Here is a 24,829-nt window from a genome sequence, read left to right on the forward strand (position 1 = left end):
TAAATACCAAACACTATAAATTCCATTCAGTGTTGTCAATATTTATGGCGAATCTGTGTGTTGGTTTTAGGCCTATTCTCATGTGTAGTGTCTTGTTTATATTTAGTCTGCTAGGCTCTCATTTTGGTCTGGCCCTGAGGCTTGTAGTTTGCTGCTTCCCACCCTGAGAAGTCAGGGAGTGTTTTTACCCTGTGTCTAAAGGAAGTGTTGCTTTTAATTATAAAAGTTAGGAGGAAAGATTATGCTTCTGACTCCTGGAATGTCAGGGAAAAGAAGGCCATTCTGCCTCTCCCCTTTTCACATGCTTACTATAAAATTTGAGCTAGATAGATCTAACCAATACTAATGCAGCCTGAAGGATCTTCCTCTGAATCTGGATACAAATGTTGGTGCTTGCAAATATTCAAACTTGCAATCTGCCTATGGTCTTGAGCTAAGAAAAATATTTCCATGTAAGCAGAGGAAATATTGTTTGCTTGACAGTTGAACTTGACAGTCTACTTAGGTGCTGGGTTTAGACGGAGAAGACCAGAGTAACAGGACTCCAGTTACTAGCTTGTATAGGAATAATTTACTGAACAGCAGGTTTTGGTAGGGCGATTGACTTGTACAGCTTGAATCCTTTAAGTATTTTGAAAATGTTGGATATTTATCTTGTTTGTGCTACGTTTTATGCATTGTTCTGGTCTAACTGTAAAGACAAGAAGTCATCAGTATGGACACCGTTGTTTCTAATTCTCCCATATGTGTTGTATCTAAGGACTTTCCAAGTACTTTGTATATGTTGTAGAATATGGCTACAGGTCAACTAGAAAAGCTACTGCTTTTCAAAGAAGGATAAAATTTAGAACAGCAATAGCCGTGGTCAAAGCTTGTAGAGATTTTAGACGTTGCTGACCCGTTTCTTAAATTGGCAAATAAACTGTAGTAGTAGTTTTAAAGTCATTGATATTTAATAGTACTTGAGTACATCAGTTATACAAAGTTTAAGAAATAGAGGTCATTTATGATAAATATTTTCTGAAACAAAACGTCACTAATGTTTGTATATCATGATAGTAATACTTGTTTCTTTCATTTTGTATTGTCTCTAATTTGGCAGACAGTTACAAGGTTTTTTGGTTTGGCTTTTTTCCTTGATAAAATCTGAGCATCAATAACAGTAAATGTATGCATATACTAGATATAGACTAGTCTAAAGTTGTTGATGAGGGAGGAAGTATTTCAGACAGAAATGATAATTCCTGTTTTATTTTTCAATTTTTTTAAATTAGAAGTTAGCTGTACTTAATAAGGCTGTTTAATTTTTTTATCAGTGTATTAAAACACTATTCCAAAGTTACTAATTTACCAATTAGTGTACTACTGATAATCTTTAGTAGTAAATGATTACAATTTGCTCATTTTTATTTACAATACATAACTGATAGGCATGTCAGGGAGGAAATGCCATTTTCTACTGAGGAGAATGAATGGCTGAACAAGTTCACTACATTTCGTCTTTAATTTCAGCAGAATTTAAGTGTGCATTGTTCTGTGACCCTGATAATGCGTAATTTGTGTGTTCTGTGTTTAGGTTTAATCTTAAAAATGGAACGGTACACATCATATATAGGATGTGAGATTTCTAAAGTGCCTTTATCTGAGATCGCTCAGAGGATTATGACTGCTTTGCAGTCTGTTCCTGTAGAAGTTCAGACTAGCAGAAAAAATAACCAGAGTGAGTAAATCTTAGCCTATTGAAGTGTTTCTATTTTCAGTTCAAAAATTGAAACCCAAACAAACAAAACAATATCAAACTTCTAGTCCCTATTTAAAAGGAAAAAAAAAAAGGTGAGAGTTAAATTCCAGATTTAGAAAAGGAATTAAGCTGTAACTGTGACATTTGCTGAGACTTTCCTGATTAAATAATGTTATGCGAATGGAAGGAACCAGGATATTACCAGTACCCTCAATGATTGTGTGGGTTTTTTTCCTTCCTGTTCCTGCTATGTGGTGTAGAAGTAGATGAAAATTTCAAGCTGTTAATTAGCTAATACTGTAAATTAAATGTATATGTTAACTTGACTAGATATTTAAAGATCGCTAGAGGTATTGGGAACTTGTCAGAAGGACTGTGAACTCTCCAGACTCATGTCTGTCCTTTAAACACATGTTCATTGACAGCTCACTCCTTGTGAAATTCTAGGGGGAAGAGTGAACAAAAGTCCCAGTGGTAGAGCAAATTAGGTAATGTTAAAAGTGCCTCAGCAGATCTTTGACTGTTGAGCAAATCTTACTCGGAATGTTGTGGATGCTAGGGAGGTTTTGCAAGATGGAATTTTTGTTCTCAATTTCTGTGCATTTTATAGTCTGACAGTCTTGTAACTCTGGAAAGAAGCAGATAGAAATTGAGAGTTTAGCTCAATTTCAGTTCTCTCTTTTCTCCTGAGAACTAGATCTTGGAACATTATCTGGTCAATAGGATTTAAATCTAGTATTTGTTCTTGTGTACATGGTGTTTGTTGCAGCCTCAGTTTTATGTAGATCACAGTTCAGGCTCTTTCAGTAGTAAAGTATTGGATCAGTGGAGCCTGGTATAGCAGTGAAAAGGGTGGTAGTTCCTTGGTGTGCTGCAGTGATCACATTTGAAGAAGTATGGGATAGGTTCATTTTAAAATGATACATTTGGACCAAAACTCAAATTTAAAGAAAATCAGATCTCTTTCTGCCTCAGTTTAGTTGCCATTCTACTTCTCTTGCTACCTTGTTGTTTTCCCTTCCTTGATATTCCTGTGTCATGTTTTTTGTCTTGGACTCGGGAACTCTTTGTGCAGTGCGATATTGATACCGTGTTATGTTGTCCGCTCTTGATCCAGTCGTTCTCTATCAAGCTGTAAAATTACAGATTCTCTTTTTTTCAAAAAAAACACCATGAAGGTGTCTGCTATCTTTAGCCAGATGAGCTTGCAGTCTTCTTTGTAGTGCTGCTAAATCCTTACTGGGGAGTGAAAGAACAGTATAAGCATTTAGTGGCATTTAGTGGCGGCAGGTCCCATGACTAGTGTTTCTTGCTCTTGTTTTCCATGTAGTAATTACTTGTGATTGTTTTTAGTGTACAGGCTTAAGGACAAACTTACTTGAATTGCTTTTAGGAAATTGCCTGTATACAGAACTTTAGCTGATCAGTGTGGATCTGGAGAGAAGAAAAAGTTTGCCTCCCTTAAAAAATAATTAAAAAAACACCCCAAACTGTCATGTTAGTTGGTATTGAACTGTATTTTATTGATAGATCTTTAAAGATTAAATTCTACTTACTGGAAAAACTGTTTGTCTTTAGAAGGTAAATACTGGGTTCAAACAGGACAAATATCTGCAATGTGGATCTAGCGGGTGAAATTCTGTGGTTATCTTGGCAGTAGAGCTTGTAATGGTTCCATCGAGCCTTAAGGAGTTTGAAGGCAAGGATGGGTTTCTACTGCCATCTGGCGATACGTTTTCATAAACCAGAGATTTGAGGTTGCATAGCTGATTACGTACCTGTCATACTGAATGCTGTGTGCTAAAGGAGAGAAACGTAATCGTCATCATCTTCTCTGGAAGGTGAATTTGTCAAGGAAAAGTATCTAGCTGTGAAACAATTGAAAACACTGAATGTAAACTCGGTTACTATCATTCTTAAATTAATTTTATTGTTGTAGAAAGTGTTAAGAAAACCAAACCTAAAACGTTTGAAGCTCCAAATACAGCTATGCCCATATTCACTATTCTAACATCTCAGGTTAGAAGTCTGAGCTGGAGATAAATAACTGATTATACACATACACCAACATGAACCTGCATGTAACAGTCTAAAGTAATAAGCTTAGTTTCTTCTGGAGACTAAGCTAGTTAGTGTTTGAAAATACCTTTTTTTTTTTTTAGTATTTTAAGTCTAGGGTCCTGATTTGCCTAGACAAAATTTTTTAAAAACCATTTCAGTAAATAGAAATAGATCACCTTACGCTTTGTTTGACATTGGTCATGAGCACATTAGATTCAGAAAGTGTCTTACTGCTGGTAACGCAAATTTCGTAGCTGAAAACAGCAGTGGAGCATTGTACTTGGTATGGACCAGGAGCTAGAAGGGGACAAAATATGTATTTTTCCCATGAGGTGTCTTTTGGCTGGGCAGTAGAAGAATCTAGAGATAGTGGAATGCTAACTAATTGCAAACTCTGGAGAGACCCGCACTTCAATGGAGTTCTATTTTTCCCTGTTCCTCTTCCTGTACCTACTGAGATTGTAATTACTGCTAGCCTGTTGCCCCTTGTTCTTTTTCAGTCTTCACTTCTCCTCCTTGGGGCTACTGGGCAGCATTGAGGGCAGAAAAGAGAGGGCATGGCCTAACTGTTTCATCCAGCATGGTGCAGAGTCCTGAGGTGCATTTACAAAGCCTTCCTTAACTACAGCATCTGTCTGCTTTCAGTGCTGTAGGCTAAATATCACTGGTAGTTCAGTGCTGGGCCCAGACTAACGGCTGCGCTGTGGCACAGGGCTCTGTCTTAGACCCAGCACTGACCACCATCTTGCTTCTTGTGGTGCTAGTCGTTACCTTACCTTTCTGTCAATTTGATAGATCTGAATTCTTGCTCTCTGTTCTTGTCTGGTCTTACAATACCTGTTCTATCACAAGGATGAACAACGTGAAAAAATTATCCTCTGCAGATGAAGCATGTTCAGTTCTCTGTAGGGCATGATATGCTAAGCGTATATGCAAATGCAAATAGTTTTTTACTGAAGAAAATTACTGTGGAATAATATTGCCTAATTCCAAGAAAATAGTTAAACCGTGTGAAGTGTGTGTAGAATTTGGGTTTTGTACATTTTTTTTTCCTTCTTGCCCCTAGCTTTACTTTGACCAAGATGCAATATGTTTTCTTGAAAGAAGGAAATATGCATATTTATGGTATTAGAGTAATGCCTCTTCTGAATACCATGGAAAGTGTTTGTCTGCTTTGTAGCAAATTTGAATTAATTTTTTCTTAATGGCGACGGAGCATGCTTTTGCATATGCATATCTAGGAACCTGCAGGGCCCTTTTAAGCATGAATGATATTAATTTGAGGAAAATGGTTGTTGTGGAAAATTTTCTTGCAATTATTTTAGGTTTGGTAAAAGTGTCAGTAATGTAACACTATATGTAACCTAAGTATACACACTGCTGTCAGATTCACTTGTATTGTAAAATGTTTCCTGTTCTTTTTTTAAAGGTATGGAGAAGACAAAGGAAAATAAACTAGGTGATAAGGATGCATATCTGAAAAATGAAAAGGCAAGCATATTGTGAGATTGAAGACCACTAAAAGCAGTCTTTTTATAACAGGTTTGAAGTTGTTATAGACTGGCTTTTTCATAACAAACTTTATCAGAATATATTGCATATGTTTATAGTTCAGGTAACTTTCCTCTGTCTTATTTTGCACTTGACATCTATTTACCTATGAGAGTCTTGGCCCCACTTCTGTTATTCTTTTTACAGGAAGTTAGTATTTCGTGACAGATTGATCAGAAATAAATGAGGTTGCTGCATTTAGATAGTTACCAGGGTTTAAAAATGTTCTCAGACCTCTGTCACTGAACAATCACTAGCACATAATCATAAAGTGAGCTGAATCATATGAAAAATTACTTTGTAATAGGAAGTTAAAATTTTGGTTTAATCATCTCTCTGAATTTGGTTTAATGTGCATGCCAGTGAGTGCCAGTGCAAGGATGGGAATGGATAATTGCAGCAGCCCCAACTCAAGCTGTGATTGTAAGATCCATTGAGTTGATGGATGTGTTGCAGATACTGCAAGTGTACTGTCCCAGCTGCAAATTTCACAGCCTTCCTTACTCTGACTCTGATGCATGTTGCACACTTCAGCAAGTCCATTCATGTTGCTTAAGATGCAGAAAACTGGTTTCTTTTGTGGGGTGGCATAGTTTCCTACAAATTAAATTGGCTCGTAGATGGATGTGCAGCTGTAGGTGCACATGGATAGTAGTGGAACCCCTTTTTGTGATGATGAGGTGCTAATTTTGACTCACTGCATCTAGTGAAATTTTCCTACATCTGCATAAATGATGACACTACATCCTGGGGATTGTTTTCTCTACTACCATCCATGTCATTATTTCTAGTAGAAGATAAGTTCTTCCTGGAAGCTGCTGCTTCTCTCTGGCTAATTGTAGTTCCAGCTGTATTATTCTGACTTGATAATTAAAATCCTTTGTTCTTTTTTTGAACCTTTGAAAGAGAATTGCTTATTCCTGATTCTATAATTACTTGTGTCCTAATTCAAATTCTACTGTGTTAAACAATAAAACTATTTGCAATTTGACTGGAGAATACAATTGAGTGAATTAGTTGTATTTCTAAGGCTCTTAAACATTTGATCCTTCTGTGGTACTATTTTTCCACTTACGGTAACTTTTTATACTGTCCACTTTTTGATTAGCATTGCCTAAGTCCAATTAATTTGTCTTTGTTCAGAACAACCACTATTAATTTTGGTAGTAGCAGAAGCTTAATTAGTCCCTTTTTCTATTCACTTAGAACCTGTTAATTGTACTTTTGCTGTAGAGTTGATCTTGTGAAGTATGATCTCAAGCAGTCTAAGCCTTTTTCGTCTTTTGACTCTGTGGTTCTGAGGTTTGGGAATACGGGAAATGGGTTGAGGAATACTGCAAAGCTAGATGAAAAAAAAATACTGGCTTTGTCATTCTGGCTTGCTCAATCAATACAGATTGAATAGAGATAGATGATATCCTTTGATCAGTGAAAATTGTTGTCTTGAGGAGGGGATGGGAGCCCTGCACAGCAGTGACTTGTGGTTCTTTTGAAGTGAGAAGACCTTAATTTCTGGAATGGTAATGTTAGCAGAGGTACTGAAGGAGACTGACTGTGCTACAAGAGCAGAAAATACAGTAATTATGAAAGGCTTCAGTGACTTTTCAGTGGAAAAGTATAGGATACATATGCATGATGCTGAGACTGAAAATTAGGAGACAACTGCTTTGTGGAATGGTTAGAGAACTCACAAGAGAAACGTTTTTATTTGATTGTGTGAGATCAGGTTCAAAATCCTTCTACTGAAAGGTACTCTGACAGGGAATATAATCTTTCTGAGGCATTAAAAGATAGATATATCACTACAGGAATGCTTCATTTCAAAAAAGGAAATTGCATAAAAATGAAGGAGCTTTTAAAAGAAAATACATGGAATTTCCCATCCAAACCCAAAACATTTGTAGGTAGTGTAGGGATTTATTCAAAACAGAATATTGGGAGATTTAAAATGAATACTAAAATCTGTCCAGGAAAAAGAAATATGGCTAGGCAACAATATGAAGGAGACTACTAACAAATATCATGCAAAAAGCTGAACTTACCATAATTTGTATTCTTTTATAATTGCCTCATTTGAGTAAGTTAAATGTAAATATACAATAGTATAGTCCAAATAAACTTTGAGAAATGGCTTGCAAATGCATCACTAGTAATACATCATTTTTTCAAATACCTCAGGAGTTGAAAGCTTGCCGGCTCCTGTAAGACCTGTTGATGATCAAGGCGTAAGAGGAGTATTGAGGGAAGATACAACTCTCTATATCTGTAAATAGTTAAACAGACCTTTCTGTTGGGAAATCTTGGAAAGGTAGCCAGTTGCCATTCCAGAGTCCTTGTTTATGAAATGAAGACAGATGATCTATCTCAGCTGAAGAGGTTGTAGAAAAAAGTAGCAAAATAACCAGTCAGAAAATACTAGGACCAGTAGCATACCAAGGAAATTCTGAAGGAAATCAAGGATGAAGGAGTAGAATCGTACATCAGCGTGCAACTTCTTGCTTGGATCCCGGGACTATCTGGAGTAGGAAAGCTGTTTTGGGCATAGTGGATTAAATAGAACAGAATATAATACTTACTCATACACCTGATAATGCTTCTTCAGTGCGACTTTCATATATATTTTTGTTATGTCTTACAATCCTGTAAGTTGTTTGAAGAAATTGGTGGAAATCCAGTTGACTTGGTGTACTTGAATTTCCAAAGCAGTCATTATGGTCCCTTGCCAAAAGTTCTTTAATAAACTAAGCTGTCATGAAAGAAGCTCTGAATATTGAAGCTAAAGATGGAGATGAATGGCCTCTTCAGACAAAGGTCACTAATAACCTAGTCACTGTGGAAGACAGGCTACAGGACTAGATGCATCTTACAGGTGTTAATTTGCCATTTTTAGTGTTGGATTAATATTAGATTAAAAAAACAGTAGTGGTTTTGGATGTAAGCAATATAAATCAACAAACCAATCTTTACTGATAAATACTTGAATTTTGGTTTATGTAATGTGGTTCCCCTAGAGCGACTGTTTTGTTAGTATCAGCGTTTTTTTTCATAGAATGTCACTTCCTTCAATGCTTATATAAATTATTTTATTTCTCCTAATAAGCTGAATAATTGGTTCACTTAAAAATTTCCAATTTTTCCAGGAGACTCATGATTCCACATTTACCTTGTCAAAAACATCTGCCAGCCCTGAAAAAAGTACTGCTAGTCAGATAGTCAGAACAGTGTGTATCAATGAAATGATTTGCTGTCAAGATACCAAAATAGTGAGCTATTTCCAGGATTTAGATTTGCCAACACGGGGATATCGAGAAAGAAATCTTTCAGTAGAAGCAAAAAACCTGAAGGATGGTGAAAAGAATATAGCTACTGCCCTTAAAAGAAAGCAAGATGTGTTTACATGTGGTGCAGAGAAGACAAGAAGATTACCTCTAAAGACCTACACCTCTTCACATGAAAGAGACAAGTGTACTTCTGGACGAACAGAGTCCTCTAAAAATTATCCTTGTGATATCAGGAGTTTGGGATGTGAAGAAAAAAGAGAATTGCTTGCTACTATAGAACAGGCAGTGGCTTTTGTAACTACTATGATATTTCAGGATGGTTCTTCACAGCTCAACTCAGAGCAGGTTAGTGATTGAGGTGTTTAGAGTCGGTCTTGTAGAACCATTTGAACTGTGCATGTGACTGATAAACACAAAACCATGTTCTTTGGGAGCTTAGGATCTGGACCAGTTTTGTGTATTATTGCTTACGAAAATATAAATGTAAAATAAGGCAAACCTTAATACTTCTGATGACATTTTACTTTTAGTTACCAAGTAAAACTTAAAAAAACAAAAAACCCAACAAACAAAAAACCCAACAAACAAACAAACCAAAGAAACAACAACAAAAAAGACCCAAAGAAACTCCTTGGGCTAAACAAGCATTTATATACTTAAAGTGAGACACTTTGATTTAGAATATTTTTTTCCTGCTTTTTACTATGTCTGTCACTGTGGATTTTTGTTTCAAGGCTGAAATATTTGCATGCTCCTCTACTGTGTCAATGCTGTATGCAATGACTCTAGTATATGTAATGAGTTTCGTATTGCAGTATATTTGGGAAATGTTCTTTATAGGATTGCATAAAATCTGTCAGAGGAAACACTATTGTAATTATACTTAACAGGTCTTAACCTCATTGGTAAAAGGAGTTACTGTGTTAGTGAAGAGTCAGACTGATCATCCTTGCCCTCCCAGTTACTCTTCAGATGACTCTACTTGGAATGCTGCTAATGAAAATGATAAATTAATTTATTTAGAAACTGAATGGTCATCTCCTTGGGAACAAGAACAACAGGCTCACAAGAAATTTGCATGGTGAGAGTATGTAGGAAAATATACTGGTTTACTTTACATATGCTTTTAGCAACAGTGATGTTGATTACATGGAGCGGGATTAATCTCCTTACACGTCAAGCTCATTGAATTTCATATTGGCTGTATTAGTTTTGTGTGAAGCCTGGGCTGATATAAACTGAGTAAGAATAGACTGTTCCTTTGGGCTCAACATATCACTAAGTGCAGCCCTGCAGAACTAGGTTGGGATTCTGGTAGGAGCTGTTTACATTCACTTAGAAATTCTTTGTGAACAGTTTACAGCTATATGGCACCAAAAAATATGATTCATCCAGGTTTATTATCTTCCATTTCCTGAACTGCATTTCTTATCTAGTACATTTTTGATGGATGTTATTATGGTAAACATCCTTTTTGAGCTCTGCTAATATTTTGAATTTTTTGAGTACAATAGGCTTTTTTAATGGCTTTTGAGATCCTGAATGAAACTTTCCTAATATTCAGTAATAATAATACATCAAAATTACAAGGTGATTTTTTTAAAGTAAGTGCTTTATGTATCTGTTTAATAATTGGACTAAATTTAAAAAAAAGTTGGTTTATGTTTTAAACTTCCAGTTAGTATAAAGAATTCCATTTTTAGTCCTACTATTAACTTTGAAATAGTATCCCATAAAGGGAGAATTGGGAACTGAATCCGAGTCTTAGATACAATAGTCACATTAAAACTTCATTAGAATATTTTATGACTTTCAGTAATAACTGTTTTATTGTAAACTGCTGAATTTGGGTTATTAAATTACAAAGCATTCATTTTCAAGGTATTGGACTTGGTCATTAGTTGCATCTCTGCCACTGCGCCACTGTGACTTGAAACAAATCACTTCACTGACCTGCACTTCTCCAGCTGTAATAGTGGAGTTGTATGACAGCTAGTTTAATAACTTCTTGTTAGTTTGAGTGTAGCTTGTTCTGAATTGAGAATAACATCAATAAAGCATGTACATAGGAACAGTAAAAATTCAATAATAAACAAGTTGAAGAAGTGTATTAGCATTTAGATGAAACCTATAGGTAATTATTTGTTGTAAGAATGGTGCAGTTGTTTAATAGTGGATCTACACTGCAGACAATAATACCTTATGACCTACACAATTTCTAATATGTCCAAAAACTTGGTGCTGTGGTTTCATACCACCAAAGATAAATACACTTGAAAGCTCTATAAGAAATTATTTTACTATATTACCCAAAATAGAACTTACAAAAAAGACAGAAATAATTAATAAATCTATATGCTAATATATATAATTGGTAAAATTATTTAAAATAGCATGGATGTGGGAACTATAGAAGTTTTCAAAAGGAATTGAAAAATGTGACAAAGATGAAGCATTCTGGATTTAAATAGCATATTAACACTAGGCAATTATGGCAATTTAGATTGTCTAGTAACTTTTAAATCATGATTTTACAATACTACACTAACTCAGAAGCTTCTGTGATCTTATTTAGGTATATTAAAGTATTACAGGGATGCCAGTTGCTGTTTCGGATTAAGGTTGCGTTTAATTTTGAGTGTCAAATAAGGATTAGTTTTCTTTATGAATACACGATAAGGCATATTTGCTAGGATGTTTAATTTATCATGGAATGAACCTTCAGGTATTACTGAATTGAGAATTTAATATTCAAATACAGTATCCTGTTCTTAGAGGAAAAAAGAAATGTCTTATGTTAACTGTTCAGTATTAGGTGCTAATTAAATATATAAAGTAAATAGATTTACTAAATCTAGTAGCAATATAGTATGTGTTAATGAACTACTTCTGTGCAGGCAAGTGTTGTTTCAAATGCTACAATGCAAAGTTCCGATTATTTGCTTCAATGCAAAAGATTTCCTGAGGACTCTACTTCAAGTTTATGACAATGAAATTAGCTGGAAACAAGGTAACAACCTAATTTCTGTTAGAATCACTAGACGTAGAAGTAACTAGATTGGTTGTCAAGTAATATATTGGAAAACAGAGTTTTAGTACCATGGAAAAGAAGACCGTTCTTGGGGGAGGTGGAGACCAAAGGCTTGGCATGTCAAGATGATGCCTGTCTTCTCAGAGTGGGAATCAAATAATTGAACAATTTAAGGATAGCTTCCAGTGGAAACAAAAGCTCTCAACACAGTCCTGACTGTAGCTGAAAAAGTCAAACTGCTTCATGTTTCATGTTCCCTAGAAAAACTTTCTTTGCTCAACAGGAGAGGCTAAAATAAATTCCAGAGGTGCTCATAGTTGTCAGAATTAGGAATCACTTGAATCGATCCTTGTTTTTTTGACAGGAACAAATAAGACTCTCTTGAATGGATTTAAAAGCAACTAAAAATAGAAGATAGAGGGTGTAAATATAATGTGTTTTTTTTTTTCTTGGTTCTATATCAGATTACTGCTGAGTGAATTATAGAAATAAGTGTGGCCTTTCAGGAAGGACTCTCTCTATGGAGAGTCTTTGTTTTGTGTTCAGCATCTGAAAAGTTTCATCAGTAAATCACAGTAAACTGATAATGATTTAGAATCTGGTGTGAAGATTTACAGAAAAGACACTTAGCCCTGGGAATGGGAAGTGGAAGAAACATCGTGATGGTACTGGCACTAGTGACCGTTTTATAGTCTCTACACACAGGAAATACTAGATCTAGGTTAGATCCTATCTGATGCATAGGATTTGAATCTGAAGTTTGTAGTATCCAAAAGAATTCTTGTGTAGGTTTTTAAAAACTTTGATACTTCCTCACACATTATTTCTGCTATGGTAAAAAAATTCTAAACACAAGACCCCTGCCTTTTTGAAGGTAAAAAATTCCATCTTTGTAAATGAAGCAAACACTGAAATTTCTGTCTGTGTCATATTGACTGCAATCAGTTGAAGGTTTGCACTTGTTCTCTAACTAATGTACTAACCAGTGGAATGCATACAGATACATTAGCCCTGACTAGTAAAATATGGCATGCTTTGCCATTGGGATTCACTAAGGTTTCAGAGTAGATGGAGGACTTGAGTACCATTTCACAATCTTTAGGAAAGTATGCTTTTATTAACACAGACTTTTCACTTCATCCCAGCTTGACCCTGGTGTTGCCTCAATCCTTTCAGCTTTGCTCTGTCTCAGTTCCATGTGTGCCTCCTCCTCACCTTGAAGGTGTCATCCTTTTTCCAAGACTGAATTGGTAGTTATAACTCGTTACTGCTACCCTTACCTTTGGTGAAAATATTAGTTGGGAAGGAAGGGATGGATGATTGGAGGGTTTGATTCTTTATCCTTTTTCAGCTGAAGACTCTCTTGTGCTCATTTTAAATAGAGATATGAGAAAATGATCTTTGAGGTATCTCAGAGACTATTTGGTAACAGAATTCTCTTCTTCCATGTATCCTTGGTAAGATGTTGTTATTAGAAAAATCAATGCTTATTTCATGCAGTCTTCACATGAGTTTGTGAATGTCCAGCATCTAACTAGGCAGAGCCTTCCTGCAGCCTCTGGACATTTTCCAACAGCCACCAGCTGCCGAGTGTTCCTGCCCTCCAGTGAGGCAGAGTTGCTTCATCTGCCTCTTCACAATGCATCGTTTGAGTTCATGGCAAATCTATCTGTTACAGTTGTCAAAGTTTCATTTAATTCCAGTAGGGATTACTTTCTGCTGAAAGAGCAGTGGAAATCCCATGAACACATCAAAAGTTTGGTTTTGGAGTGGATGCAGAGTTTGACATAGTTTCTTAAGCTGCACAATTGCAAGGCTGAAACTGTCCTTCCAATCACAGAAAGACTCTCAGTAGCACTATCAGAAGGGTATCCTTGAGACAATTTCTGAGGCTGTTCTTTAGCATATTAGCTTTTGAGGTGAATAGCTGTTTGTGTTCACAGAAAAGGGTAGTGAGCTACGTAAAATCCTGGTATGAGACCATGCAGATGAAGTATCCTTCAGTTATCTGGCCGCTCCAGCAGAGCTCAGGCTGATTCAGGAGCAAGATGTCTCGTTCTCTAACAGCTGCTGAGCAGCCACGTGAAGTTCTTTTCAGCAACAGTTGTATCAGTGGATGTAAACAGGCCTCATTCTCTTTAGAAGAGTCCTGCAGCTGTAACTTGCATTATGGACATTAAAGTTTGCTTCCAGATAAGTGAGTCTGTAAGGCTGTGTAGCATGGAGTTTTCTATAAATGTACCTGTAGGCTGTCATTTGAACTTACTTAGGAGTTACTGAAAAGGATACTTCAAAAATATCACAAAGCATTCTAGTTAATAGCTTCTCTCTCTTCTTTGTAGTACTACAGTACATAGAATCATAGAATCGTTATGGTTGGAAGAGACCTCAAAGATCATCAAGTCCAACCGTATACCCAATGCCACTATGCCCACTAAACCATGTCTTGAAGCACCACATCTAAACGTTTTTTGAACGCCTCCAGGGATGGTGACTCCACCACCTCCCTGGGCAGCCTGTTCCAATGCTTAACGACTCTTACAGTGAAGTAGTTCTTCCTAATGTCTAGCCTGAACCTCCCCTGGCGCAAGTTGAGACCATTTCCTCTTGTCCTATTGCTGGGGAGAGGAGCCCGACCAACATATGTTGAGATTGTAGTAAAAAGGGAACTGAAACAGCACTAGACTTGCTCCATCTTATGTATCTATGTGAACATGAGAGAAAGTGCACTGTAAGCACATATGATCCTATAGAACGAAATGTTCTGATTTTTGGGAACAATGCTTTGTTCACCCATATGTGAATTCATATATACATTAAAGATCTCAGAAATCTGATTGCTAGGGAATAAATCTTCTCTCCCCTCATCCCCAATAGCTATTTTGTGGATATCCATCTGGTTAGTAGCATCAACAAAACTGTACTAGAGGGAGACACTCAGAAGAAAAACTTCACTTTCAAATTATTCAGTGACAAGAGAGGCTTTTACACTCAATCTTAAGAACCAAAGGTTTACTTACACTTTAAAACTTGGGGAAAAAAAAAGGGGAACAACAACAAACAAACCCCTTAACCCACAAAAAAACCCTCTTAAAAAATATTCAATATTGAACTTACTCCTGTGTAGTCATGATATTGACCATTTATTACAGCTGCAATTTCAACATTTAACATTTTCATAGTGTAAATGCTTGTCTACTTATGATGTGTGTCTACAGGAAAGATGGGCAAAACTTTAGAGGTATTTCTTGGTATGGGAGGTAATGTAAATATTTTGACTGTCAGAAATAACTTACTTTTGTAGTTGCCGAGACTGTTGTGTTAGATCCAAGGATTGCAGCATGGCTGATAAACCCCAGCGACACAGTTCCCTCTTTTGAATGTTTAATACAGAAGTATTTTGAAAAGCCTTTTTCTATGGAAACAGTAAATACAGATACAGGCACTTTGAGAAATGCATCAGTAAGTAGTTTGTTTTAAATTGTTTGTTGTTGGATTAAAAGGGGAAGGAAATTATGAAAAAATTGCTTTTGCTTACAAAATATTGCAAAAAAATGACAGATAATGCTTTTCTGATGGAAGAAAATTACTAAATTAATACTACTTGTTGGAAATCTGATTTTAATTTTAATCTAGTTCTAATTAAAGAAAGGGGAGAAGGGAAGGGTTCACTGCATTCTACCAGGATGGGATCATATTCTCTAGGAACTGCTGTAAAATTCTCCCTCAAAACCATGAAGTTCAGTAACAATATTAATTAATGTATAATCTGATCTTTTTTTTTTCCACCTCCTTGCAAATTAGTTTCTAGCTTTTGTTTCCAAAATGTTTAATGCCTTATTCTCTAATTCCTGTGAACTTGTAGCATGTATTTAGTTAATTGTTATTAGCAATTTTGCTGAATTTCACAGCTGGTAAAGACACCACATCATAGGCTGAGGACCAGTAGGGAGTCAAATATGAACCTTCAAGCGTGTGTATGAAAACCTGTGAATTTTTATTCTCAGTAAGAGAGAATGCATTATGAACTTCTCAAGAAGTGATTTCCAGCACTATAGAAATGTCTTACTGTCTGTTGAAACTTACTGAATGTTATAAAGTTTTGGTATTTGTATTTTGGGCTATGGTGATCTACTCTGGACATATTAGCCTTCAGAGGTTGTTTTAATGATAAAAATAGACATACAGCAACCTAAATGATGTTTTTTTGAAACCTTTCACTTTTCAGAGGCCTTTTTTGTTCAGACACAAGTATTGTAACATGATTATAGGGCTTCTAGGATACAAATCCATATATGTCAAGTGGGCTTAGAGGAAGGACAGAGGTCAGTTGTATTAGCACATACGCATCAGTATAGACATTTCTGAAAAAACCAGAGCCAGTTTGCTTTAAAACACTAACTGTAAACTGCAGTTGTTCAGAAGGCACTTCATGAATTAAGCTTTTAGTGTCGGGAATGAAGAATGGACAGGCAAACAGACAGAAGCTATAAACTTGTTGGTTATTTCTGTATGTGATCTCCCCTCCTATGAGTCAGCATCCTTAATCTTGTCTCTTTCCTTAGCTTGACTCAGTCTTTTGTTCTTCATATATCACATCTATTCTTAGTCATAATTTCTCAACTTTGTCATCCTGATTCCCAGCTCTGAGTTAAATATTGAAGTCTTACTTCCTTCCTGCACTACTTTAGGTCTCGTTTGTTTCCTTGCCCCATCTCCAGTGCCTTTATGCTGACTCGTTCACCCAAGTCCCAGTTAGTGCCACCCTCTAACATCCTATGATTATTTCCCTCCCCATTCCTTATGCAGTTAATTTGTTCCCTGGACTGTCCCACTTTCTTTTTGGCTTCTCTGCTCAGTGAGTCCCTGTTCTTCCTGTGAATCCTAGCTCTTTGCCAGATTTATCTCTTCAGCCTTCTTGCTCTGGCTTTACTGGTAGGTTCCTAACAGTTGTCTGTACTTTCAGAGGGACCCATGCCAGGCGATACATCATGTCTTGTGCCCCACTACTTCAGTTAATCTCCCTCTGTATTGTGCTAGTCTTGTCCACCCACATAGTAATTGGAATGACTACTATTTTACTCTGTAGCCGGCTACTCACCCACACACCTCTCTAGCACAGAATATGTGCTATTGCTGCTTGTCTATATATTTGATGCTGTGCCAAAAGGCTCAGTAGAAGAGGTCATAGTCCATATACCTTGAAACCTCTGCTGAAACAGGTGTTAAACATCATACTACTCTTGGTATCGCTGCATTTGCTGATGAGGAATCTTGGTGTCAGTTGAAGCCTGTCATTGGGCTTACTTCCACCTCTATAATAGGATCAAGTAAGCTGTCTGTTGCTGAAAGCATAATATTTCACAGACAGCTCATTTGTTCCAGAACCAGTGGGTGTGGACAAGGTTTTGGGGAGAGAAGTTGATGGCTTTTCACTGGAATATGGACCTACTGGAATTAATCTGTTGGGGGTAGAGAGAAGTCCTCACTGACAGGACTAGACTGTTATAAAACAAGGATGACCACAAGTGGATCTAGATATTTAAACTTTGAAGAGAGCCCTCTGCATCTTACCTTCAAGGGCCTACCGCTTCTCAGTCTTGCAGTCTTCAAGGCTGCTGTCAGCCAAGGGGAAGCCTGTACAGTAGTTGTCCTGTCTACTCACAAATGACCAACACAAACAATGCTGAATTTGGATAGACTAATAACCCTTGAGCAGATGCGGAATGCGCATGGGCTGTCAGTGGAATTCATTAGGCCATTTTAACTCTTTCTTGCTACTGGATCTTTGCTGGGACATGCTTCCCACTAACAGACGTCAATTTACATAGAATCTGTTTAGTTTTATGTGCTCTTACCTTGAGTCATATGGTCATTTCAAGATAAAAACAACTACAGTCCAGGCTTAAGCGTGTTCTGAATGATTGCAATACTAGTGCCCCTTTGTTTTATGGTATGTGATAGGAAAATGTGTCTGCTGCAAAAATTACCCCAAAACTTGGGTAATTCTGTTTTGAACATGAAACATAACTTCTTGTAACTAATAAGTGTCTCCAATGCTCTGCAATGCTTGGCACTTAGTTTCTCTTAAAAATTAGTTGGACCAGTATGATAAAGTTCCCATGATGGTTCTTCCCCAGCTGCGTACCAGAATGCATGCCTCTGTAGCAATAATGTGTTCTAATTTATCCTAATATAAACTAATTTTGAGTCAGTTCTGGTTCTGTTGTGTTTGAGCAGCGACAAGTAATTTGGATTCCTTCTGCATTCTGTTTGGATCAAATAATGGGTGAAGCATTGCTTTTGTCAGTCTGCATCTGCTGTAATGCTTTGGTTCCAAACTTCTGTTTTTCTTCAAATACTGGGGCTGTTTTGCAAACAGTAGGCCAAAATTGTGAGTTTTGTGTGCAGGGCAGATTTTATACTCTGTTTGGAGGGTGGCTTGTGTTTACCTGATTTACAGTTGACTCTCGTGCTGTGAGGGCACAGGATCAAGTGTTTAGATGTACTAGTGTCTTAGTCCATGCCTATCCTCACTCCCTAGAAACAAAACCAGGAGGTTCTGAGAGTCATCCTGAAGACAAGGAGGAGATAATGGCATCTAGCTCAGGGAGCAGTTCCTCCAAAAGACCCTGTTCAGATGGAAAAATGTATCCAGAAGATATCTTCTCACAAACTCTGAAGGGTCCTTACCTCCCTGAAGAGAGAGGAAGATCCTCACCCATCCATTAATTCTGATAAGAATTTAATTTATTTTTTTTATTTTAGAAAAATCCTTGATTTGGAGATCTGTTTAGACTATATAGACCCTCCTTTAGGAAGGATTTTGAAGATTTCCCAACCATTTTGATTATTCTTACCTGGCTTTTGCTTCAAAAGAACTACTGTTCTGGCTGGACAGATTAAAAGCCCTGGAGGACCATAGTATTCTGACATCAGGCCTGTTCTTAAGAAAATATTCTTAGAAACAATTTCAGTGGCAATCTTTCTGTTTTAGTCTGTAACTCATAGCTTAATGACATCCAGTTTGGTAGAGTGATGTTACATCTAGTTACATTTCTTATGCTCTTCCGGATGATAGAATCTTGTTTGTTCTTTACAAAATATTGAATGTTTAATTCAAGCAGAAGCATTGTCTTAATTTTCTATGCAATCTTGGAGGAGAGTATAAATCTGATTACAAGTAGAAATGTTCTTTTCTTTCCTTCTCATTACAGAAGGACCAAAAGAAAAATTCTGAATATATCAAATAAAAACCATGAAACTCTGAAATGGGCAACAAAGTCAGATTTGGTAGCATGATTTCTGAGACCTTACTCTGGTAAGGAAAACACTTTCTTGCTCAGTTTGAGTGGAGAAAGCAGAATATATTTCTTTTGGAGAAGATTTTTTTTCTCCCAACTGGAGGTATTTCATGAGATGGTAAGAAACCTGTAGAATTGCTACAGGTCTGTAAAGGAGAGACAGACTTCTGCAGCTCATAGCATGAAAGCCCCTCTTAGTGTTCCATCAGCTCCAAGGCAGGAATAAATAATACAGTCAGCACAGAATAATTAGGATTCCTTTAAAATATGCATAGGGTGAATGATAAATGTGAAGGTAGATTGCTTACAGGATGCCCAAGGAACCCTCTCGGAGCTTTTTCAATTGAGAAGCTTTCCATGTGATTTCATGGCCATTTGATTTCCTGTCAATATATTATTTAAAAAAAAACAAACAAACACTTTTTTACTATTCTTGATAGAAAGATGTAATTCACTTGGGAATCAGATTTTAAATTTATTTTCAACTCTGCCTATGTATATTAATTTAGCAGAAATGATCTTGGGATGCCCTGTTCACCAAGAATCTAGCCAAATCTAGGTCAGTCTCCAGCAACGTGGCTATTGGGGAAGCAACAGTGAGTGTTACCAGATTATCTTCTGAAGGGTTAGGATTCTATCGACCTCAAAATTAATTTCTGCTCTGATGAGTCCTCCATGTGATGTACATTACACTCATATTGTCAAACATAAAATACTAAGCTTAGGTATCCTGCAGTTCTACCTGCTATTGATTTGTGTTTGTTTTTTTTCCCCCCAAAACTGTCATGGACAGGATCTGGCAGTCAGTACTGCACTGTGTCTGGGATAATTATCTTGCTTTCTGGATTTCTGTACTTGCTCAAAATTCCATATTCTTAGGGGATTTAATGCAGATTTTCCCTGTCAGAATCCTCTCCTCCGTCTTTCCTTTCAGGGATTTTTTTCCTTTTTTCCTTCCCATTTATTACATAAAACCAGACCTATACTAGATTCTTTCTTAGGAGTCTTAAATACTCTTATTAAAATAGTGCCTTATGTGAAAAAAATCTCACATCTACCTTTTTGGATAGTCAGAACCTGAGCTCAGGATGTGGAAGTCTAGAGGATCTCACTAAATGAAGTGAGCATAAATTGAAAGTAGTGCATGCAGAGTAGTTTCAATTTACAGAGATCTTGGAATCATTATTGATTGAATGTGTAGCAGCAGCCAAAAAGCCAACAAAATATAGGCACCATAAGGAAAGGTATTGAGAACAAGGAAAGGACATGATTTTTTTTTTTTGCCATAGAAAACCTTGGTGCACCCATGCGTTCAAGACTGTGCAGTTTTGGTCTGTGCATTTCAAGAAAGGCACAGTGGGCTCCTAAAAGGTCAGAGAATGGAACAGCTGCTTTGTAAGGAGGATGTGGAAAAATTTGTGGTTATTGAAGATGGAGATGGAAAGACTGAAGGGCACTATACTAATAGTTTTCTAAATTATTATGAAGGCAGTGGATGAAGTGAGTGCAATAGTACTATTTGGCAAATCCTGCGGTACTATTTAGCAAATCCTGCGGTAGTATAACTGTGAGTCATTTGATGAAACTTAGGAGGAGATATGGTTGAAACCTTTTTTTTTTTTTTTAATGTGGTTGGCAATGAAGCCTGCAATCTAGAGATTAACAAGAAAATGTCTAACATGTTTTTGAAGCAATCAAAACGTGTACTGTCCCTTAGAGATGCTAGTTTAACTTCATGGAAAAGTTTTGTAGTCTGCAGGTTAAGCTGATTGTTCTACACGTAGTGTACCTGAAAATAATTGATATATGATTCTCTTTATAAAAACTGTTATGTTCTCCTCCTTCAACTTATTCTTGTAAACTAAATAAACCTGATTAATCTCTTTTTCTGTAGGTCATGTTTTCTAAATTTGCTATTATTTTTGATCTTCTTCTTTAGCCTATCTGACATTACTTAATGTCTGTCTTAAAGTATTGTGGAGAAGTTGCCCCAATATTTCAGCTATATCCTCAGAAGCATTTATCAACACAGAGTGAATGCTTCTTTTTACACAAATAACCCTTAGTTTAATTTCACTGTCACAGACCAGTGTGTGATTCTTGGGGAAGAGTATGTGGTCAGGCAAGTGCATAACTTTAGTCCCCTGGAATGCTGTCCTAGGTTCTATGAGTTGTGGCCCAGGAATTTTAGGGGACAATGCTAGTGCTTTTGCACTTAAAGGCTTGGATGTAAATTTATTCCATAGTTTGGATTGTTCAGCCATCATTGAAGATACAGGCTGCAGGAAAGAAAAATCTGTGTCTGCAGCATTTTTCACATTCCCTGTCTTTCCTCACAGGAATTTAGTAATGAAAAGCAGCACTTCGTTGTTTACATTTTGTGTATTAGCCTGATAAACAAATATAATAGTTTGACATTAAGTTTATTTTTAGTGATCAGGTTCTTGGAGCTAACAGTCATATTCTCAGTGTCTGCATGCATTTCAAAATGGTGTTCTAGCCGACTGAATGAGGGGACATGGCTCTGTGCCGAACACCTCTGGAAAAGAAGGGAAAGAAGTGAATGGTTCAGTCACAGAAGAGCGGCAGTAATGCTAGGAGAAAGAAAGTTGCAAGGAATTTTTCCTCATTTTACAAGTAGTAATAGAATTGTGACTTCAGTGTCAAAGGCAGTTGTAGTGATACTATTTCTCCATACTTGGTAGGTGCAAAACATAAATAAAGGAACAGGTAAAACCTTGAATATTCATGATCTATACTGCTCTGTTCAAGAACTGTGTTTATCAGAGATCTAAGAACATTACTAAAATGTTAAATATAGCAGGAGACATAATGAAAAATGTATAGTTTAATCCCTTTAAAAATAGATAATACTCTAAATATTGTTATGTTAGCATTAAACCATTTTTTTTTTAAATTTATTTATATCAGTATCAAAACTTAGGTGTGAGCTTGGAGAAGCTTTATAAAGTAATGATGGACCTTACTCGTGACTTACAGGTAAGATATAAAAAAAAGTAGTTACTCAGATATAACTTTGGAGGTATTATCATGAATTAGAGTTAGTGATGTGCTTCTCATTCAAATCAGAAACTCTACTCGAGTTAAATAGAAGGCTTCAGTCCTTACTGGTTTACACTGCTGGTCAACATTTAAAATGAAGCTGCCCATCAAATTTGCCATTTTTTCCAGAAAGAGGAAATGGTTAGTCTCAAGGTTAATCTTTAGAAGAAACTTTTCCTCTGCAACAGTTAACTAAATATTTAAATGAAGATTCTAAGAACAGGAAATGTTCAGAATATTGTAACTTTTCTTTTGATATTTTAAAGCTGTGTTAAACAGTCTAAAAAGTATTAACAGAATTAAAACGGAGTGTAGCTGTGGTTTTTTGATGTAATCCTTGGGTACAAAAACTCTCAGTGTATCTTTTGCTCTAGGCAGTATTATCCAAACACTGGTCCAACACTGGAGCAGGCTTCCTAGAGAGGTGGTCAATGCCCCAAGCCTGTCAGTGTTTGAGGTATTTGGACAATGCCCTTAACAACATGCTTTAACTTTTGGTCAGCCCTGAAATACCCAGGCAGTTGGACTAGGTGATGGTTGTAGGTCCCTTCCAAGGGAACTATTTTACTCTATTTTAGCCCTTATTGCAGTTCAGAATGCATCTCAAGAAGTCTTTTAGTGTTGATTTTCTTTGTGTGTGTGTTTATTTTCTCCCTGTAATCATATACCTGGAAAAGTCAGAATTTAGGGATATGCTCAGGTTCTGGTAGAAGGTACATCATAGAATCCTAGGAGTTTTCCTTGAAATTCATGGTAGCAAGTGTAGGGCTTAGACCATTGATTGATGGAGCCATATTCCTCTGGATATCTAAGTGGCCCAGCAGTATGGTGAAGCAATCTGTGAAGGAAGGCAACAGGGAAACACCAAAGGCACAGAAATACCAAAGGCACAGAAACGCTGAAAGCCAGCCTACAGGAGGAGTTTTTAGATAAGTGTTGCTGTCCGATTCCTTCAGTGGTTACAGAAAAACAGAATTCCTGTTCTTTGTAACTAAATTGGGTACATAACCTTAGAATCTTTTATTTTCTTCCTAATGAAAATAAAGTTACGAATTCTGAATGGTTGTTTAATTGTTCAAGTGAATAAAGAAAAAGGGATAACTGTATAGCTATTATAATGGATCTTCCTCTAAAAATAAACCGTTTGGAAAAATTAGGTATGTATATTTCTGTATTACTATTCCTGTACAAAATGGTTACTATTACAAAATGTATTACTACTACCACACACAAAATGAAGTGATAATGGGCTACAGTATTTAGATACTATTATTCACACTAAGTAGTATTTCATTCCACAAAGTGTTGTCATGTAAAAAGGGGTTATACAGAAAGTGAAATACTGCTTACTGGGAAATAGATCCACACAATGACACTACTATATGTTTTAAGATTAAAATTAGCTGATGCTGAAGAATTTATTTGTATCTTGCTTTACAGGTTCAAGGTTTGTGGAAATTATTTTGCACATTAGAGCTTCCACTTATCAAAATTCTGGCAGGTATGAAAGTTCAGTTCAGAATATGAATCTTCACTATTTTCACGCAGCTGCTGACTATGTAAAGTAGAATGTTTTACCTCAGAATACTTGATGTTATCTTAGCGTCATAACAGCTGTGTGAGTTTGAGTTTTCATTTTATAGTCTAAGAAACATGTAAGATCAAAATTGTCAATTGTAAGTGTTCTCAGCCTATAATTGTATTTACAGTGATGGAAACACACAAAATACATGTGAACAAACAAGAACTGAAGAAAACATCAGAAATTCTGGGGGTAAATTTTGTCTTTATTTTTTCTTTTGGAAAGTGTATAGCATTGTCTTTCTGCTTTTACTGAGAATAACTGATTAAAAAAAGGAGGAATCTTTTTGTTTTGTCACATTTTACCTGACAGTTTGGAGGTTCCAGTATTTTTATTATTATAAATATAACTAATGATATTTACATTTTAGGATACTTCCATGTTTAGGCAAGTAAAAAAGAGACGCTTGCTTCATTAGCCTTGCGCCAGAACTGAGATTGCTTTGCAAAATGCACAGGTCCTTTTGGGTTATGTGTTGTAGAGTAAAAATTGTAATGATTCTTTCTGAACCTACAGTTAGCAGTGACCATCTTCCTGAGAAGTGATACGTATTTCTATCTCACTTTGTAAATAAAACAGTCTTTACAACTTAAGCGTTCTGAGAGTTCCAAGTTTGCCATTTCCCCATTGATAAAAATAGCTACAGGAGAATCCTATTTTGTAGCATAAAATCTGACTAGATAATCATAGTGGTCTGACAGATTATTAATTTACCAGAATAATTGGCATAGCTCTGCTTCTCACAGATCTCTATAGTCTTCAGTAATCTAAATTATTTTCCCACAAATTTTGATACTTTTTACTACAGTAAATCCCCTTTCCCAGATCATGAAGAAATATAGATTAAAGAGTATATAAGCAATCTACTAAACCAAATGTTGATAGCTGGCAATGATTAGACATTATCAAGTACCCTATTTTAAAATAGAAGTCCAATATACTTGTTAACCTAGGAAGTAGCAGATAATGAAGAAAGTAACAACGTAAACAGAGTAATTCTGATGTATTGATTTGTAGTTGCGACTCAAAGAGCTTGAACAGGAAGCTCATCAAGTTGCTGGAGAACGATTCCTTTTGACCAGCAGTAGTCAACTCAGAGAGGTAGTATTTATACTACTGTTATTATGTAAGTTGTAAGTTCTGTAAATTTTTACTGATACAGAAGAATTATAAAGCATGTAAAATTGTCCTTACAACTTCAGAACACTTTTTTTT

General features: G+C 36.3%; 1 protein-coding gene across 1 annotated transcript; it reads left to right on the top strand.

Annotated features, from left to right (window-relative positions):
- Nucleotides 1-1,590: 1,590 nt before the first annotated feature.
- Nucleotides 1,591-24,740, top strand: POLN (polymerase (DNA directed) nu; the record flags this gene model as incomplete). Its single annotated transcript, XM_009703950.1, has 10 exons — nt 1,591-1,720; nt 5,232-5,293; nt 8,494-8,979; nt 9,525-9,715; nt 11,532-11,644; nt 14,970-15,127; nt 21,901-21,969; nt 23,473-23,533; nt 23,742-23,806; nt 24,632-24,740. Coding segments are annotated over exons 1-10 (1,444 nt in total), but the record flags the coding sequence as incomplete, so codon positions are not given.
- Nucleotides 24,741-24,829: the final 89 nt, after the last annotated feature.

The sequence above is a fragment of the Cariama cristata genome, unplaced genomic scaffold (assembly GCF_000690535.1).
Source record: "Cariama cristata isolate BGI_N322 unplaced genomic scaffold, ASM69053v1 scaffold16327, whole genome shotgun sequence".
In the NCBI taxonomy this organism is placed as follows: domain Eukaryota; kingdom Metazoa; phylum Chordata; class Aves; order Cariamiformes; family Cariamidae; genus Cariama; species Cariama cristata.